General features: G+C 35.5%; 2 protein-coding genes and 1 non-coding gene across 17 annotated transcripts; 1 reads left to right on the forward strand and 2 right to left on the reverse strand.

The window, feature by feature from the left end:
• Positions 1-763: 763 nt before the first annotated feature.
• On the reverse strand, positions 764-3,290 carry LOC100852822 (probable nucleoredoxin 1). The gene is made up of 4 exons (XM_010653100.3): positions 2,997-3,290; positions 2,316-2,795; positions 1,733-2,212; positions 764-1,573 (listed from the first exon to the last, which is right to left on the reverse strand). Exons 1-4 carry the CDS (start codon positions 3,090-3,092, stop codon positions 911-913), a joined length of 1,719 nt encoding a protein of 572 aa, XP_010651402.2. The 5' UTR covers positions 3,093-3,290; the 3' UTR covers positions 764-910.
• Positions 3,291-9,208: 5,918 nt separating this feature from the next.
• On the forward strand, positions 9,209-13,398 carry LOC100854095 (uncharacterized). 15 transcript variants are annotated; one of them, XR_009466678.1, is made up of 11 exons: positions 9,225-9,495; positions 9,741-9,801; positions 9,966-10,056; positions 10,572-10,688; positions 11,371-11,474; positions 11,796-11,874; positions 11,969-12,402; positions 12,483-12,577; positions 12,675-12,847; positions 12,941-13,058; positions 13,198-13,398. It is a non-coding gene; the product is annotated as an uncharacterized LOC100854095 (transcript). The 15 variants fall into 15 exon arrangements; XR_009466676.1 differs by lacking the exon at positions 10,572-10,688 and adding an exon at positions 11,650-11,712 and having other exon boundaries at positions 9,230-9,495; XR_002030152.2 differs by lacking the exon at positions 10,572-10,688 and adding an exon at positions 11,650-11,709 and having other exon boundaries at positions 9,209-9,495; positions 12,675-13,058.
• Positions 13,323-15,944, reverse strand: LOC100852797 (probable nucleoredoxin 1). The gene is made up of 4 exons (XM_019220198.2): positions 15,707-15,944; positions 14,929-15,408; positions 14,337-14,816; positions 13,323-14,209 (listed from the first exon to the last, which is right to left on the reverse strand). Exons 1-4 carry the CDS (start codon positions 15,800-15,802, stop codon positions 13,544-13,546), a joined length of 1,722 nt encoding a protein of 573 aa, XP_019075743.1. The 5' UTR covers positions 15,803-15,944; the 3' UTR covers positions 13,323-13,543.
• Between the last annotated feature and the right edge of the window lie 4,140 nt (positions 15,945-20,084).

The following is a 20,084-nucleotide window of genomic DNA, read 5'->3' on the forward strand; positions in this document are numbered from 1 at the left end:
TAACATAGTCTTATACATGGAAGAAAGTATCGGAAGTTATGAAAACGATATTTCTGTTTTGGAGAAATTTCAGGCGATATTTTGTTAAGGGGAAAATGTTTGGGGTTCAGGCCACCTTACCACCAGGGCAAGTTTCCCTCTTGTTAAATAAAAGACACTAAAAATATATATTCAAAATTGTCATATAAAGAAAATATTAAAAAAATATTTTAAAGAGCAAATTAATTATAATTATTTTATAATTAAATGAAAAAATTTCTTTTAATTGATTGCCAAAAATATAAAAATTATCATGATAATTTCCTTCATAGTATTTTTAATATCATTAATAGATTAATTAAATATTAAAAAAATATTCATATATCACAATTTATTTTATACATTTAATACAATTGAATTAAATGAATCATAATTTTAATATTAATATATATTTTAAAATTAAATATATTATAATCAAATATCATAATATGTGATCTAATTTAATAATAAATATACATTTATAAAATTCATATTTTTATCGATGCATATGATATTATTATCAAATATGATAAATTATATTATACATATATCAAATTCTTTAATAAAACGATTTTAAAATATATATTATATTTTTATGAAGTTTTTCTTATATTTTTATAAATTTTGATCAATTTTAGGCTTATTGATATTTTTTTTCCAAAATATCCATCAATATATCCGTAAAATCGAAATACCGACGATATATTCGTGATTACCGATATTTTTATCCTTGGTCTTATACGCCTACCAAACGAAAACTTCAGGCTTTATTAATGGAGTCCTCCCAAGCTAATAGCGCTGTGAAGCAGACACATGACTAGAAACCATAGTCATCCAACCACACACATTTAAAATCAACAAGAGTATTTATTAAAGAGAGACCTAACTTTACTCAAGCTTTGTAACACACCTCCCCATCACATTTCCATCCTTCTCCGGGACTTGCCTTCTCCATCTCATCGTCTTTGGTTCCTTTGTCTTCTTCCAGTGCGCACTTGGGGTGGAGATCGAAATCACATTCTTCACAATAGAATGACCACAAGTGTCCCTGCTTCTCACACCCATTACATCCATAAACGCGACGCTTAGTGAGCACAAGCTCATGCTCTTCATGAAGGGCATGTTTCATCTTCTCAGGCCACCCCTTTGCCATCTCCTCATACTGCGCCTCGATCTCCTTTATATGTTCTTCAGTGAAAGGATAAGCATCAGCCCCATGAATCATAACAAGATTTCTGGCTTCTGTTGTGACAGTCCGGCCAGTTGGCCCAATGGCTATGAGCGAGGGGATGCCATGGACCTTGAACGTGCGACTCAGGGAGGCCTTCCTTTTATCCCCAAACGGAAGTGCCAGCCATGGCATACCTGAAAAGAATTCATCGAAGGAGGTCTGGTCCTTGTCACTAGAGATGAAAATCACTTCGAATGCTTCATCCTTTGTCTTAATCTTCTGGTATGCTTCAATAAGTTTTGGTAGAAAAGCACGGCATGGGGGGCACCAATGTGCTGAGAAATATAGGAGGATGTTCTTCCCCACTAGATCAGACACGGGAATCTGAAACAAGAGCAATTTGTCACTGATAACAAGCATAATGAGGGAGAGTATTGCTAACTGAAAAAAGGGACACAGGGCACCCTGTTGCATCGAACAACATCACCTTTTAACCAAGATCCAAAAACAGATGTTCACGCATCTACTGAAAGCAGATCTTACCTTGACTCCATCTTTCCCTATCACAAAGTCTCTGTCCCCTGAAACCAAAATTGACTCCAGTGTCTGTGCTTCCCGTTTTGCCTTCTCAATCTCCTCAAGCTCTGCAAACTTCTCTGGGGTAAAAGGGTATGCCTGAATCCCATGTTCTTGGATTGCCTCGGCAACATTGGAGTGAAGAGTCTTTCCATCTGGCCCAATAACAACCAAAGTGGGCAGGGCTGAGAGCTCAAAGTAGCGAGCTAGTTTCTCACAGCTCTTGTCCCTGAAGGGCAATGCAAGCCAAGGCATGCTTCCAAAATATTTTTTGAATGATTCTTCCTCATCATCAAGTGATATCATGACAATTTCAAAGCTCTCCCCCTTTGCCCTTAATTTCTCGTAAACATCCACTAGCGTTGGAGTAAATTCAAGGCATGCCTTGTAGGAAGACAATGAGAAAAACAGCCCAACGAACTTCCCTTCTAGTTCAGACACAGGCACCTTGTATTGAAATAGTTCAAGAAAAAATTCAGACCAGGAAGAAACAATATAAATCATGTTCAAATTCATAGATATGAGAATATATATTTCTTAAATAACTCACCTTCTTTCCATCAGTTGAAATTACATAGTCACGGGACTGAGAGACTAAGATGGATCTCAAGGATTGTTCCTTCCTGGCTGTTTCTTCCTTCTCTTTCATTTCTTTGATCTTTTCAGGAGTGAAAGGATAAGCTTCCACTCCATACTCTTGTATGATATCAACCCCATCTTCGCTCAAAACCTTGCCAGATTCATCAAGCATCACAAGGTTTGGAATCCCCATCACCTTGAACAGTTCATTCAACTGATCTCGTGCATCTGAATCAGAAAATGGGATTGCGAGCCAAGGCATCTTGGAGAAATATCCATTGAACGACTCATCATCATTATCACCTGAAACAAAGATGATTTCAAAATCATCGTTGGAGGAGAGTTCATTGTAGGCCTCAACTAATTTAGGGGTGAACCGCCGACATGGCCCACACCATGATGCTGAAAAATATAGCCAAATTTTCTTCCCCTTCAAACTCTCAACTTTAACCTGCAAAACACAGAATTTAGGCCCATTAAACCCTTTGCTGCTCAAAACTGTTAACAATAGTTACGACTCTTGGTTAATTGGGTCCGGCTTCTTTTTCCCCCCTTAATCAGAACCTGTTTCAGCTCCTTTTTCATTAGGAACGCATAGTTCCTTTCAAGCTTTCTTTTACGGTAGAATAAAAACAGAGAAGATGGGAAATACCTGGTGGCCATTGTTGCGGACAAGAAAGTCCCGATCCTCTCTTGTGAGAAGCGAAACCAAATCGTGAGCAACGCCATCAACGTTTTCGCTATCCATGTCTTCTGATTTTGATCACAATTTTTTAGCCTGTGCCTTTGCACTTTGGTGCCCAGCTTTTATAGCAGCTAAGTCGATTAGGGTTAAGCTAACCATCCTTGAGGGTGAAGAAAACCAAAGTCGACGTTGGTGGTGTACGTCAGATGCCCAACGTCAGCGTGGGCCGCGGTCCCCTCTAGGGAAAAAGACATAAGTTGCGTGGCTGCATATCGTAATGATTGTACTAAGATTCTCAAAGTTTAGATAAGGAGATAAGTATTGAAGAAAGACGTGTTTCTCATCCGACCTCATGAGCTCGTATTCCTGGTGACAAGGACCCACAGTCTCTCTTTCACCTGATTAGACCCCATTAAAACATAAATGAAAAGAATAAACTGAGAATCATCTTGGAAGATGCCCATGAAAAGTGGCACGAACTTATTTAATTGCTCTCATGGAATAAGAATGAAAAGATTGTAAGTTAATAGTTTATAGTTCTTTTACTCAAATAATTGAGCTTAAATTGAGCATAATGTAGGTACCTTGTTAGCATAAATTTTCATTTCTTAATAATTAAACAAAGATATTTTTTGCTTGAAAAAACTTGAGCTTGATCTATGCAAGAACACAAACATTTAAAGATATGACTCTGTTCTCTAACCTTGGATAATATAGAATACACATGTTTTACTGCCCTAGGTAAATCTTTATGATCTAAGGAGGAATTCCGAGCGAAGTACCTTTCACTCGGCTTTGGCTGGAGCAATGAGAGTGGTTAGGGAAAGTTGATGGAATCTTACATCTCTCCTTGACTTATAGTTGGTTTTGACCATGAACCTTGGATGGAAAATTTTGGTATAAAAGTGAAAAAAAATCGTTGTTTCAAAAACCTCATCGTGTCAGCATCCTTTCCTGGTGGGGAATTGAACCTGGGACTCATGGTTAACAAAATGAGTAGTACACCACTATACTAAACAACATTTAATTAATAATTTGGTAAATATCTATAGATCTGTTTTTTTAAAATTTTTATCACATAAAACATTTAAACAAATATAAATATTTATATCTACTATTATTTTTATAATAATGATTAATTATAAGCATGAAAATAATATAAATTAATCAATATAATAATTTATTAACATATAAATTATATATTTATGATGTCACTTATCTGACCGCGATTTGACCATTGCTTCGATTAGTGAATCAGTAATTTTTTCGATTCAATGTTCAGTCTGATTTTGAAAACATTGAGAAAAAACTCACTCTTATGGATTTTTTATCACCTTACTTTATTTATTTTTTCTTATTTTTAGTTTTAGGAGTAGGAGTAGGATTAACTTAGTTTAGTTTAATTTTAGTTTCAGTTGTAATATTTAATTTTTATATAATCTTTCATTATTAATTTTCATTGTAATGAGCTTTTAATTTTTAGTTAATTTCAATTTCAAAGTTTAGTTTTAATTTCTAGCTTTCTTATGGTTTGAGTTTCTAGAGATTTTATTTCTTTGCACCTTTACTTTCTTCTAGACTTTACATTTCTTTCTTGCCTTCAATTTCATCACGTTTAGCACCAAGGGATAACTGTGTAGACCCCTTAAAAGACTAAGGGTTTTTCCAGTTGGTTTGAGGGACCACTCGGGTGATTTTTTTTGAAGCGAGGAGGGGACCCCTTTTCTGCCATGAAGGAGCTGCATTGGACACGTGGACACGGCAAGAGGTAGGGGCGACCATGCTGGTTGTTGAGGAGCCTTGCTTACTTGATGGGTGAACAGCAGAGCCGGTAATGACTTGCCAAGGAAGACAGGAACAGGAGGTTTGAGAGGGATTTTTTTAGAGAGAGAGGAGAGGTATAGAAAAGGAGGAGAGGACTCTTTTCATGGTGGCCGTGATAGAGACTCGGAGCTGGGGGGAAAAAGGAGTTATACTGATCTGGGAGGAAGAGAAAATACAGGAAGCTGAGTAAGCACTGCCTGAGAAGCTCAGGTATGGCCAACATGGATTTCTTTGTTTTGGATTTTCTTCATCTTCCTTCTCTATTATTGCTGTGATTTTGTTACAGTTGATTCTGGTCACATTCCCTGGAGTTTTGTTTGAGCATGAACTGTCTCTGTTGCAGCTTTCTTATAAAATGTCTAAATCATGCCTGGGTCCTAGTCTAAAATATATTGATCTCACTCGCCTGCGTTTAAGTACATGGATTGTAATATGAAACGTGGCTTTTCGCTGGTTCATTTTATTTCATTCTTTTATGCTCTGTTTTTTGTTATCTTCCCCTGTTCCGGGCACCCATCCATGGCATACACCAAATTTCCTATCCTTACATGGAAAGGGAAAGGTAAGGCACCGTGTGAAACACGCTCTCAGTCTGTGGGGTATGTAGATCTGCGTTCATGAGTCGGTCATGCCGTGGTATCGAGTTCTCCTTTATTGAGGGTAAACAGAGTTGGTGTCGCCAAGTGGGGATGGGAAGGATATGTTGCTAACAGAGCAGCCCAAGAAATGTTTCTTCATCTAAGAACGAAATCATTCGCTGGAAAGTGTATCAATGATCTCCACTGCTGTCTGTTTAGACACAATATGGAACGCCTGGTGGCGTAGATATTGACAAGGTGACCGAGCACCTATGTGAAAACTACGGACGTACCAGACTTGAAAAATCCAGCATGGATTTCTCTGGAGAATGCATGATGCGCCTGTAGACATTTCTGGGAATTTCTGGCAGGTCCAGAGTTGATATTAACAACCCTCTGGCACTCTTAATTGGAGAACACTAAGGTCCAATTCGACTCTCCATGCAATGAGTAGCCTCTCTGATGCTTATGAAGATCATCTTCTGGGTACCGAACTCGCTGAAACCTGTTTCGGAGCTGGACGATGGTCCTTGCATAGGGTCACACTTGGAGAATCTAAGTTCAGAGAGCCATTCTTCAAGATCAGCAGCAGCGATAACGGCGCTGCATGGGTACCATGATCATCAACAGAAATCATTCCATTGTTTGAATGTGGGAACATTTTTAACGAGATGACCATTTGCAATTTACACGACCACCTCCCTCTCATACCTATTTTCCTCATACTCCCATCACACAACAAGCCAAACCATTCCATCATTCCCCTCAGTACCTCCTGCATGCAAATCCATTGTTCCCAAACCCATTGCCCATAGCCGATACCTATCTCACCATATTCTTCTCATTTTTTTCTTCAAACCCACTGCTTATACTTCGTGCAACCATACCCACTGCTATCCACCCGCGTACACATCCACCTTTCATAATGCCCATGCATGTTGCCACCTTTTCTCTCTCTACCCCACATACCCTTCATACCCATTTTCCCCCACTACCCATTTCCTATCTGTGTGCATGGAACCATGCGTACACGGCCACCCTCATCCTCATGTCCCTCATACTCACTACCCATATCTCACCCCCTTATGCATTTCCATTATTTCCATTACCCAGCATGCCTATATTCTTCTCATAATGCATCTAATAAACCCATTTTTTCTAATTCCATTTCTATTACTTACCTCACCTATCGTTTTTCCCATCATTCTAATCATTGAACTCACACATCTCACTTCCTCTCACCACTTCCATACCCACCTTTCATAATACCCATCTTCACACCACCTTTTCTCTCTCATACCCATTTTTCTAACATACCCGTCACCACCCGTTTCTCTCTCTAAACTTATTCACACCCATCTCCTGCACCCAGCAGCCGCAAACCACCCATTTTCCATCTCAACCCGTTCGGCTGTTCTGTGATTGATGGACCTCATGGTGACATGGGTCTCACGACTCTTAAAAAATAGGTTTTCGTTGAAGAAGCTCCATGTCGTTCTATGGTATTTGGAGGACGCCCCCCGCCCACGAGCAAGTATTTGCTGAAGCCTTTTTGTTTCCCACTGATGGCATTAATGTTTAAACAAATTGGTGGATAAAAGTTAAAGACACGAGTTTTTTATATTATTTTTTATTCTTCATTGGTGGCATGGTTCCAGCAGGCTTCAAGGTGGTTTATTATTATTTTTTCTCTTTTCTCCCACGTGCCATCTTCTTAATTCCACTTTACATGTTAAAATTTTCATTTTTCTGAAAGCCCTGTTATCAAATAATTCTTTTAAAAATCCCAACATTTCAAATTCATTCATTTATTCATTTATTTTATCTATTTTATTCATTTATTTTTTATTTGTCTATTTATTTATTTATTATTTTATTTAAGAATATATATATATATATATATATATATATATATATATATATATATACACGTATCATTTTCAAAATAATCTCGTAAAATGTGATTTTTAAATTTATTTTATGAAACTTCAGATCTAACATTCAATTTTCCAAAACTCCAATATTTTAAGTTTAATTTTTCAAAATTCAATTCTCGAAATAATTTTCTAGAACTCTAACTTTAAATATAATTTTCCCAAAATTCAAATATTCAGTTCCAATATTCCAAAAATTTCATTATTCACGTTCATTCGTTTAAACATTATTTTTGTTAATATTATTATTATTCCATATTTATTTATTTATTTCTTTTAAAAATTTCGATCATTAAAGTTTAATTATTAAAAAAATTCTGACTTCTGAATTTAGTTTTCAATCTAAAAAATTTTCACTATTCACATTTATTCGTTTAAACATTATTTTTATTATTATTATTATTCCATATTTATTTATTTATTTATTTTAAAATTTCAAATCATTAAAGTTCAATTCTTGAAAAATCTGACTGTCGAATTTAATTTTCAATCTCAAATATTCCATTATTCACGTTTATTCGTTTAAATATTATTCTCATTATTATTATTATTATTATTATTATTTCATTCATTTATTTTACAAATTCCAATAATTAAAGTTCAATTTTTCAAAATTTCGTTTTCCAAATTTAATTTTCAATCTAAAAAATTCCACTATTCACATTCAACTGTTTAATGATTATTTTCGTTATTATTATTATCCCGTTCATTTATTTATTCACTTATTCATATATTTAAAAATCTCGTCTCCAAATAATTTCTCAAAATCTCAATCTTAAATTCAATCTCCTATCTCTAAACTTCTATTTTTGGCAATTATTTACCTAATCTTTATTATTTCATCATTATTATTATTTCACTCATTTATTTATTCGCTTATTTGTTTATTAAAATTTCGTCTTTAAATAAGTCTTCAAAATTCCAATTCCCAAATTTAGTTCTCTGAAATTTCAATTCCTTTCAAATTTAATTTATAAAATTCTCATTCTTATATTTAATTTCTAAAAATCCAATTTTCAAATAATCTCTAAAACTCCAATTTTCAAATAAATTTCAAAAATCCAGTTTTCCCTCAAGTAGTTTTAATTTCTATTTAGTGACACATGTGATATGTTTTGTACTCTTTATTATACACTGACCCCATTTTTATGATAGCGCATTGTTCGTTCGTGGCCCAGGTATGCATCTCTTCCCATTCTGGTCATTCTCTATGCATGTTTTGATTCCTATGTGTGCATGATCGATTTGAGTATCCGTTGGTTTTCCTATTGATTACCCCGTCAGCTTCATCTTATTAGTAGAGATCCGATTTTAGGGACCTAGAGGGGTGCTATGGTCTTTACCGTACTTTCCTGATAAGTAACCTGATTCTCGAGCCCGATCTGGTTTTTTACAGACCACCTTTTTCAAAATAAGGAGTCACACTTAGGGTTTTCTTTTTTATTTTATTTACTCTCTTAAAAATAAAACAAATATAAGTGGCGACTCCAAATCATATTTTTTTTAATAAATAAAAATCATTTTCGAATAAATATCGATCTTGTCATCGAGTGGAAAGCGCATAAACTGAAATGCGGGGTCTACAAAATGGCATTAAGATTCTTCCATATCTCAACTTAGCTCTTTGATGGCTTAAATGTGTTTAAAATGGCAGATGATGAATGTTGTTGTAGTGGTTACAAGGATTGAAAGAAAGAAACCACGAGAGTAAAAGCTTGTAGCACCGGTTGCAAGAACCAGAAGAGGACAACTTAGGGAGCCAATTGAAATAGCCTTCTTGAGCAAAGCACAAACCTACAAGATTGAAATGAAACCCATTTGTAGGGTGAGTTTAGTATTGTTGATATGGTTCTTATTCCATATGACTAGGAATCTTTTGGTATAGATCCATAGCTTGGAGGAGGATTTGGGCTAGGAGTGATGATCTCAATGGATCTTTACTCTTGGTGTTTTACACGACCATAGAATGGTTTAGGACCCGGTATCTCATGGGCTGCAGAAATAGGCCCAATTGGCCAGGGTGTGCAAGGTCGCGGAAATAATCTGATAGTCCCTTCTCCTTCGACAGTCCTCTTTGAAATCCCATTTCAGTAGCCCTAGACTCCGACGATCCTACACCTTCAAATTAAGGTAAAACAAATTTCTCTCCCGTGTTAGATTCTAAAATCCCATTTCTGAACTCCTTTTTTCTTCTCTCATTTTCCTTTCTCCTCTTTCCACCTCTCCATTGCATCAAAATCGTAAATAAGATGGATTTGTTTCTATTCAAATCCATTATCAATGGTTGTTAAATTTTCTTTTTGATTCCTTCAATTTGATTTTTAATCTCTTGTTTAACAAATCATTTGATAGGAATTTTTGTGCTACCATTTCAGTAGCAGATTGCATATTCATGTGGTGATCACTCTTCACAAAATCGTCATTGTCGCTCCTCTGGTACTTCTTTTTTCATTTACACGCGCTAAATTTTCTCTAACAATTTGTATTCTAGGGTTACTCTGTTTTTGCTATTTTAGTTTGCGAAAGCCTGTTTATTTTGCTATTGCATTTGCTTTTGGGCTCTCTAGAGTTCTATCACTCCTTTTGCCTTAAAATTGCAGTTACCTTTAGGAGGAGTGGAAAGAGAGGCATAAGGAAACTTCGGAAGATATATCTTCTAAATTCTTCAATTCGCGATTTGTCCCACTTGAGGTATTAACTCTAGCCTTAGCAGGCATAAAGAAACTGTTAAGACTTATTTATTGCGTTGCGAAAAGAGATTATAAGTGAGGAATTGCCTTTATGCTGTTTCTAGCAGCCTCCTTATCATAGGAAGGAATGACTTTATGATGATATACAGAAATGGCTAAGGGGGTTGATTTAAAGGTTTTTAACATATATGCATTTAATATTTACTTTTGTTTGATATTCAGATTGCAAATTATATTTACAAAATTTTGATGCAAAATATTGTGGGAATTTAGCATAGAACTGGGAGCTGATCAAGAATGGTGATCTTGATTAATAATGCAGGTCAAAAGATTTTGAGGTAGGGTTGTAGTTACTTGTCACAATTTTGTGGGACTCTGTAGAAACTTTCTTAAAGATATGGAAAAATTAACCTGAATTTCTCTCTCAAGATTTCAAAGGAGATTACGAGCAGTTTTGTGAAAGAAAATATGTGGTCAAGTTTTGTTTTATTAACCTGAATTATGTTTTTGTTGAAGGTTTTACAGGTTTTAAGGAAGATATCCAAATTTATTTCTGATTTTCCTGTAGCAGCATTTGATCGTGTACCACTTTCATATTTATCAGCTAATTTCACTTTCAACACTGTTAACTACGTAGGTTTTTTGTAGATAAGTGATCATGCATGTGTCCAGAATAGACAGTGGTTTTTTATCCTTAATCAATTTGTTTGAATGAATTTACATTTGATAGGTTGCTGACTTGTATGGAATTAGAGCTAGCCTTGTGGATGGTGGTGAAATTTATTATCATAAAATCATTGTTGTTTTGTGATAGGTGATTTATTATCGTGAAATTTATTACCAAAAGGCCTCTATACTTCATGTATCTTGTGTCCCACCAATATCTGATTCTGTATTTTCTTCTTTGTGGATGATCATATCTCGGTAGCAATGGGTTGCAACAGTTCAATTTTTTTGGCTCCCAAGTTTACTAAAATTAGGTTTTGTATATTATTTTTTAACTGGCTTATGGAATATAGATTTCAGCACATCAATCCTGGGCCTCATACTCTGTTTCTTTTATTGTTTTCAAACTGATCTATGGTTTTACATTTATTTAACAGTTTTTTCTCCTAAAAATATGTTCAGAGAGAAACATAAGCCACCATACTGATATTTCCTGCTTATTTTTCAATCACCATCTGGTTGTAGCCATTTAAAGTCTGAAATGTTGTCTGCCTACCTATAGTATAGGTTTCTGTCACATTATATAGAGACAAAATCCTTCCCTGCTTTTGGGGTTTATTTTAAAATTTAAATGCTTCTCTATTTGTAGGGAGGAAAAATCCAGGACTTGCTTTTCCAAATACTTGAACAAGAAGAGGATGTCATGATAAAACAAGGTGCACAATCTAGAGAGAGTCGACTAATGGCTTCTAGGTATGGTGCTCAATCCAAAACTTATTCAAATAGGGCCAAACCAGCCTTTAAAATGAGATGCCTGTATGTACATTTAGCAACCATATATGTTTCTCAACAATGATCAATATCTATGCCCTATATTGCTGTAATTGAATTTGTTTTCTATGCATGTCTTGTTTGAGTTGTGATGCAGTGGTTTAATGATCACCTGGATTTCATCCAAAGAGCATGTTTAAATCTTTTTTGACTGATTGTGGTATTGTTCAAACTTTAAATCTTTCTTGACTTGATTGTGGAACTGTTCAAACTAATTCTTGTTTCCTTTGATAAAATATCTAGAAGGAATGGACAATGCCTTCAGTACCAGCTGGATGGAATGGACATACCAATCAGGAGAAGATGCATCATCTTGCAACAGGTTTTATAATAGTAACACCTTATTTGGTAAGATCATTGGATGGAAATTTATTGATAGAGGGATCCTTATTCTTTTTAAAAAAATTATGATATAGGAAAGTGATTGGAGCCAGGTATTATTTGAGTGGCTATGAAGCTGAAGAAGATCTGATAATGTCTGTGTCATTCAAATCCCCTAGGGACAGTTCTGGTCATGGCAGCCACACAGCCCCAACAGCTGCAGGCCGGTATGCGACAAACATGAATTATAAGGGCTTGGCAGCTGGAGGTGCTAGAGAAGGTGCTCCAATGGCAAGGATTGCAGTGTACAAGACTTGTTGGGACTCAGGGAGATTATTTTAATGATGCCATCTCCTTGGGGTCATTGCATGCTGCTAGCCATGGGGTAGTGGTAGTTGCTTCAGTTGGAAATGAAGGAAATTAAGGTTCAGCAACAAACCTTGCTCCATGGATGAACACTGTTGCTGCTAGTTCAACAGATAGGGATTTTATATCTGATATCGTATTAGGAGATGGTGCTAATTTCAATGTAATGCTATTTCCTTGTTAATGTCTGTAGATTTATACATTATTCTCAGGCTCTTAAAACACTTCTTGGTCATTGAATAGGGTGAAAGTCTGAGTCTGTTTGAAATGAATGCCTCCACAAGCATCATCTCTGCTTCAGAAGCCTATGCAGGATACTTCACTCCCTATCAATCCAGGTGAAGCAGAAGGTACCTGACAATAAGTATAGTCTTATATATTAATGCATAAATGAAAAATCTCAAGTTATGTTTTCTTGTTTACTTGTCCCTCTAGCTACTGTTTGGAGACTTCCTTGAATAATACTAAAGCCAGACGGAAGATTTTGGTATGCCAACATGCTGAAAGTTCAACAGATTCCAAGCTGGCAAAGAGTGCAGTAGTCAGAGAAGCTGGTGGAGTTGGAAGGAGCATGGGGACAGGATTCTATCCTATATTAATCATACAAGGTTTTTTTCTACTCTTTGACGATGAAGATTCGGTGTGAGATAATTGAATCACTTTGTGTTTCTCATTTAAGGCTATTCCATTTACATGAATAGCAAACCGGTTTCTAGAATTTTCCCTGCAAAAACTGTATTGGGATCTCATCCTCCTGCCCCTCGAGTTGCAGCATTTTCTTCAAAAGGTCCCAATGCCTTAATCCCAGAAATTTGGAAGGTATATTCCTACTAAAGATCATCAAATTTTATGTGGGCTGCTCCTTTAATTACTTGTTTTTAATTTTATTCATGCTTTATTTCTGATTATTCTTCTTTGTAGCCTGATGTCATGGCTCCTGGATTGAATTTTCTTGCAGCCTAGTCTCCAGCAATTGAGAAAATGCATTTCAATATTCTCCTCTGGAACTTCTATGGCTTGTCCGCATGTAACAGGAATTGTGGCCTTGGTCAAAGCCACCAGCTTTGTATATAATGTCTTGCATTAAGGAAGCACTCACCAGTGATTTACTTACTATTAAATATAAGGACCTAAAATCCATGGTAACCTTGTGACAAAATACATGCTCCTCTAGGCTTTGTCAACAGTGTCATCCAAAGCTCGTTATGCTAGCTGTTACAAGCACACATATAACTAAAAACCATAGCCATGGAAACAAATATTTAAAATCAAAAGGAGCTTTTACTGAAGACAGCTCAAACTTCTCAAGCTCTGGAGCATACTTCCCCATCACATTTCCATCCTTCACCAGGTTTTGCTTTCTCCAATTTATTATCATCTTTGATTCCTTTGTCTTCGTCTAGTGCGCACTTGGGATGGAGGTCGAAATCACATTCTGCACAATAGAATGACCACAAATGTCCCTCCTTCTCACACCCATTACATCTATACATGCGATGCTTAGTGAGCACAAGCTCATGCTGTTCGTGAAGGGCGTGCTTCACCTTCGCTGGCCACCCCTTTGCCATCTCCTCATACCGCGCTTCGATCTCCTTTATATGTTCATCAGTGAAGGGATAAGCATCAGCCCCATGAATCATAACAAGATTTCTGGCTTCTGTTGTCACTGTCCGGCCCGTTGGTTCAACGGCTATGAGCTTGGGGATGCTCCTGACCTTGAAGGTGCGACCCAAGGAAGCTTTCCTTTTGTCCCCAAAGGGAAGTGCCAGCCATGGCATACCTGAAAAGAATTCATCAAAGGAGGCCTGATCCCTGTCACTAGAGATGAAAATCACTTCGAATGCTTCATCCTTTGCCTTAATATTCTGGTATGCTTCTATAAGTTTTGGTAGGAAAGCGCGGCATGGGGGGCACCAATGTGCTGAGAAATATAGGAGGATGTTCTTCCCTGCTAGGTGAGACACTGGAATCTGTAACAAGTGCAATTTGTAATTGATTGGGACGGAAAAGTGCAAAATGAGAAAAAGAGATGGGATGCCCTGTCTCATTCAAGAACATAGAGCAGATGTTCACACATCCTGTGAAAGCAGATCTTACCTTGACTCCATCTTTCCCAATCACAAAATCTGTGTCCCCTGAAACCAAAATTGACTCAAGCGTCTGCGCTTCTCGTTTTGCCTTCTCAATCTCCTCGAGCTCCACAAACTTCTCTGGTGTAAAAGGGTATGCCTGAATCCCATGTTGCTCAATAGCTTCGGCAACATTGGAATGGAGAGTCTTTCCATCTTGCCCAATAACAACCAAAGTGGGTAGGACTCTGAGCTTAAAGTAGCGAGCCAGTTTCCCGCAGCTCTTGTCATTGAAAGGCAACGCAAACCAAGGCATGCTTTCAAAGTATTTTTTGAATGATTGTTCCTCATCATCAAGCGATATCATGACTATTTCAAAGCTCTCCCCCTTTGCCCTTAGTTCCTCATAAACTTCCGCCAGTGTTGTAGTAAATTCCTGGCATGCGTTGTAGGAGGACAATGAGAAATACAGTCCCACTAACTTCCCTTCTAATTCAGACACGGATACCTGGGATAGAAATAAATCAGGAAGAAACAATAAACACCAAGTTCAAGCTCATAGATGTGAGATTGACTGTGCCTAGAATATTTGGATAAAGAGCAGTGCCTTTGAAACTTACCTTCCTTCCATCAGCTGAAATAACATAGTCACGGGATTGTGAAACCAAGATGGATCTCAAGGATTGTTCCTTCTTGGCTGTTTCTTCCTTTTCCTTCAGTTCTTTGATCTTTTCAGCTGTGAAAGGATACCCTTCCACTCCATAATCTTTTATGATCTCAACTCCCTCACTGCTCAAAACCTTGCCAGATTCATCAAGCATCGCAAGGCTTGGAATCCCCCTCATCTTGAACAATTTCTTCAAGTGATCACGCGTGTCCGAATCAGAAAATGGGATTGCAAGCCAGGGCATCTTGGAGAAATATTCATTGAACAACTGATCGCCTTTGTCAAGTGAAACAAAGATGATTTCAAAATCGCCTTTGGAGGAGAATTCATCGTACACCTCTACTAATTTAGGGGTGAATTGCCGACATGGCCCACACCATGATGCTGAAAAATATAGCCAAATTTTCTTCCCCTTCAAACTCTCTACTTTAACCTGTAAAACAAGAATTTAACACATGAATTCCCTCTTCACCACCCAAAACCAATTCATAGTACTAGGCCAAGTAAACTCTTTGCTGCTTAGGAGTCTTACAACAACTCCTTTGCGTTATTCCCTTTATCTCCATCGTCATTTTTTCACAACCTTTTTCAAAAAATTCAGCTAACCGGATTGTTGAGAGAATTGAGAAAAAGGGTGTGGCCAAAAGGAATCTTTTTCATTAGAATTAAGCTTGTAGTTCCATTAAATCTTTCTTTTATGGTAGAATAACAACAGAGAAGATCGGGAATACCTGGTGGCCATTATTACGGACAAGGAAGTCCCGATCCTCACTAGTGAGGAGCAAAACCAAATCGTGAGAAACGCCATCGATTTTATCAGTAGCCATGTCTTCGATTCTCACTGGTCTTGAGCCTGCACCTTTGCGCTTTGGTGGCCACCTCTTATACTAGTCTGAGCCGTGTAGAATGATCCAATCTACAAGACTTAGCAATGAAGCGAGACAAAATAATTGGATATGTCAATGCCCAACGACGGATCGACCATAGTGGCCACGCACTTGAGAAAAAGACACAAGGTGAGGAGGGGAGCTGATGAGCTGGGTCTATTTTAATGATACAAATATGCTTATGATATAGCCTTTTAATTCAACCTTTTTGTGGAAAGAAATTGCAGTTTCCCTCCTAATCAAGTAACTTTGTCATGCTCGTGACCAAGAGCCACAACCTTTTACATCAAACAGATGAATTGAGCAACAGATTGGAACATTTTCATGATATGAATAGCATCCAACAATGCTCTTCCGGGAAAAATGGTCGTTTGAAAAATGATTTTTAGGATGAGTGTATGATATTGGAGATGGTTAGGCACCGATATAAGTCTCGGGGTAAGTCAAGACCTGAAATAAGTGTGTTTTGTGGAATGGGTTAAGTGCCTATTGTGTAACTTGGGATGATTAAACCCTAAGATGAGTGTGAATGAATGTGACATTGAATGCTATAAAGAGAATTAACGTGAACTCATTTATAACTGATTGGTTTTGATATGAGATAACCAGATCCTTAATTTTAAAAAAAAATTGGCTCTGAACACTATTTACTCTACTTGATGTTAATATTAGAGAATAAAAAAGAAATAAAAAGGATAATATTTTATAATGAAAAATTACATGATTAGCCCGTAAAGTTGTTGACGACTGCACCCTTCCCTTATTTTTCTAATGACATCCAAGTTTGTTACATGCCCATCGTTAATTCATTTAATTGATAAATGAAATATAAAAAAAATAATCTTATTTAAACTCAAAATCACTTCTTTTTAAAAAATAAAAAATAAAAAAAATTATTAAACCAATTCCTTTCTTTTTTGTTTTCCTCCTTTTGTTCAATCTTCAATTTTTTTTTCTTTTAATTTCTTTTTAACAAAAATATATTTAAAGAAAAATTATTCTTATATTCCCTAAGATTATTGATAATTACATGAACATACTACATCAACTTAAAAATACCATTGTTTGTTTAAATCTAAAATTACATTATTTTCTTTTTCTACTTTTTTGTATTGTTCCCTAGCCCATTATTCTATCCTCTCTCTCTTCTACAAAACTAAATTCTTTTTTTATTGAACTTATACCATCAATGTATTAATATTAGTCAACAGTTTTATTCCATTGTTGCACTAAGTTCAGCGTTATCACATTCAAGGCATTAAGATTGAGGTATGTATACCTTTGAAGTAATTAGAGTGTAGGGGATGTCTATAATGTGTTTATCAAGTGACATGTTGGAGAAAGTATCAAAAAGTGGATTCGAATGCGCAAAATAGATATAGGGGATGTTAAAACACCTAAAGGCAGCCATTCAAACCTCTCGAGGAATGTTCATATGTTGCCTTAGGATGTTTTCCCCATGGGTCACTCAAATATTGATCCATTTTTCTAACATATTTTTCAACTTTTTTCAAGGGTTTGTTTTTCTAGGATTTTGGTATAAATATAAGATTTTTATAGGCATAATAACATAGTCATCCCTTTTTACCCTAGTATTCATCTCTTAATTTTTTTATAATGGTTTGGAAAGGCCTTTTGTAAAAAGAATGGAGTGATATGTTAGTATAGAACCTTTAAAAGCATAACATAATATAACTAACAATAAATGAATTTTATTAATATTTATATTATGATCCATTTCAATTTCACTATCTCATTTATGTATTGTATATAATGAGAATTTAGGTCTACACCACTTGCATTATACATAACTCGGGTGCTTTAAGAACTGCATAAAAGATCCAACTTATGGGTTTCATACAAGTAGATGAATTGTCCATAGCTAATTTATAAACCTAGGTAATCAATCTAAGGGAGTAGTGCACTATGTCTTAATTAGAGGGATGACTTGTTTTCATCATCGAGATGAGTTTCCCATGGTGAATGCACTAATGTGCATGGTTATATATTGGATAACATCTACGGTGAGTCCATGGATGAAAATTTTGCTATAAATAGATGATATATCGCATGTCGAAACTTATGGAAATGATATTGGGTGGAGAAATATCGACCAAACGATATTGGGTGGAGAAATATCGACCAAGCGATATTTCGAGAAAAATCTCTAAAAATTGCCAATATTTCTTGATATATCATTGATATGGTGATAAATCATTGATATTTCCTGATATTTTAGGTCATTTTAGCTTAGTTAGACTCAGGTGATCAACATGCGAGCGCTACAGTCAAAGCTCAAAAATGAGCTTTAATTTTGCAGTTAAGGGGATTTTAATCCCCAACAAAAGACTCATAGACTACCACTAGGGCAATTTACCCCTTATTAAATGTAGTGCACCAAACATATATAATAAAAGCCATTATATAAACAAAATATTAAAATAATATTTTAGATAACAAATTAATTATAATTATTTTACAATTAAATGAAAAAAATCCCATTTAATTGACTACCAAAAATATAAAAATTATTATGATAATTTTCTTCATAATGTTTTTAATATCATTAATAGATTAATTAAATATTAAAAATTTGTACATATATCATCATTTATTTTATATCATTTAATACAATTGAATTAAATGGATCATAATTTTAATATTAAATATATTTTAAAAGTACACATATTATAATCAAATATCATAATATTTTATGTAATATAATAATAAATGAACATTTATAAAATTCATTTTTTTTTATCAACGTATAGGATATTATTATCAAATATGATTGTGAAACCAAAGTTTGGTTAATCTCGGTTTTGATGATAACAAAACAAGGTTTAGAACTAATTATTATATTTCAAGTGTGATTAGGCAAGACGATTTCCAAAATGGAAATCACAAAGAAAAATCAAGTCAAAGAGAAATCATTAAGAAGAAGAATACCTCAAAGAGAAGTGTTTTTTAAGACTCAAGTTTTATAAGATCTCTTTGTGAGGTTGTTGGTGCACTAGGATTTTCATGTATTATATTATTTACTTATGCACCAAAATCATCAAAGAGTTATTTTGTTTTAAATATTTTAAAATTGGATGATTTCATGTTTTCAACTAAAACCTTATGTCAAATGTTTTCCAAACTTGTTTAAAAGGTTTTAAGTTGAAAAAGTTGGTTGTTGAGCCAAAAACAGCTCAACCGGTTGAACCGGATGAGGAACCGGTCGACTCCTAGCTCAACCAATTGAGGGGTGCAAAAAAACCTTCTCTCTCTTCCAGAACAGTTGTTCAACTGGTCAAGGTTGAACCTCAATTGGTCAACCCCCACCTCAATCGGTCAAGGTCTAGTCAAGGGGCGGTCGAAACCCAACGGTCACCTGCCAAGCATTAAATGCTAACGACTAGTCAACTAGTCGAACCCCTAACGACTAGTTTGGTCGTTTTCTTCTATAAAAAGACTTCAATCTTCATTGTTTTATGAGCTTAATCTTCCTAAACATTTTTGAATATATTTGAGCTTTGGGAGAGTGTTTTGAGTGCACCATTGTTCTAAAGCTTGCATATTATTAGTGCATCATTCAATCCTAGTTTACTTGTATCATTTGAGTCTAAAGTTTTGTACTAAGAGTTTGTGAGATTATTTGTATATCTTTGAGAGGAAGAATCTAAGTGTGAGGTATCACTTAGGGATTCTCAAGTGTGTAGTATCACTTGAGGGGTTGTTCAAGAGTGGGGTATCTCTTGAGAAGTGTAAAGGGTGCTTGAAGCCAAAAGTCCAAGAGGGTGGATTAGAATCATAATCCAATTGTATTGCTTGAAGGCTCGGTTTGGAAACCTTGAATTAGTGGAACCTCAAACTTTTGAAGTTAGAGGAGAGTGGATGTAGGTCGGGTTGCGTCGAACCACTATAAAATCTTGTGTTTCCATTCTCTCTTCCCTATTCTTTTACTTTATATGCAATTGTCTTTATATTGCTTTATTATATACTTGCATATAATTGTCCTTTACATTCACATAGTTTGAATTTGCAAAAAGAGACCATCACCCTTTTCACTCCTCTCCCTCTAGGGTGATTACATTAGATTAGATTAACCTAATTTTTCTAACAATGATAAATCATATTATATATATATATATATATATATATATATATATATATATATCAAATTATTTAACAAAATAACTTTAAAATGTATATTATACTTCTTGTTAGGAATTTAAGG

Source organism: Vitis vinifera, chromosome 1 (genome assembly GCF_030704535.1).
Source record: "Vitis vinifera cultivar Pinot Noir 40024 chromosome 1, ASM3070453v1".
Lineage (NCBI taxonomy): Eukaryota > Viridiplantae > Streptophyta > Magnoliopsida > Vitales > Vitaceae > Vitis > Vitis vinifera.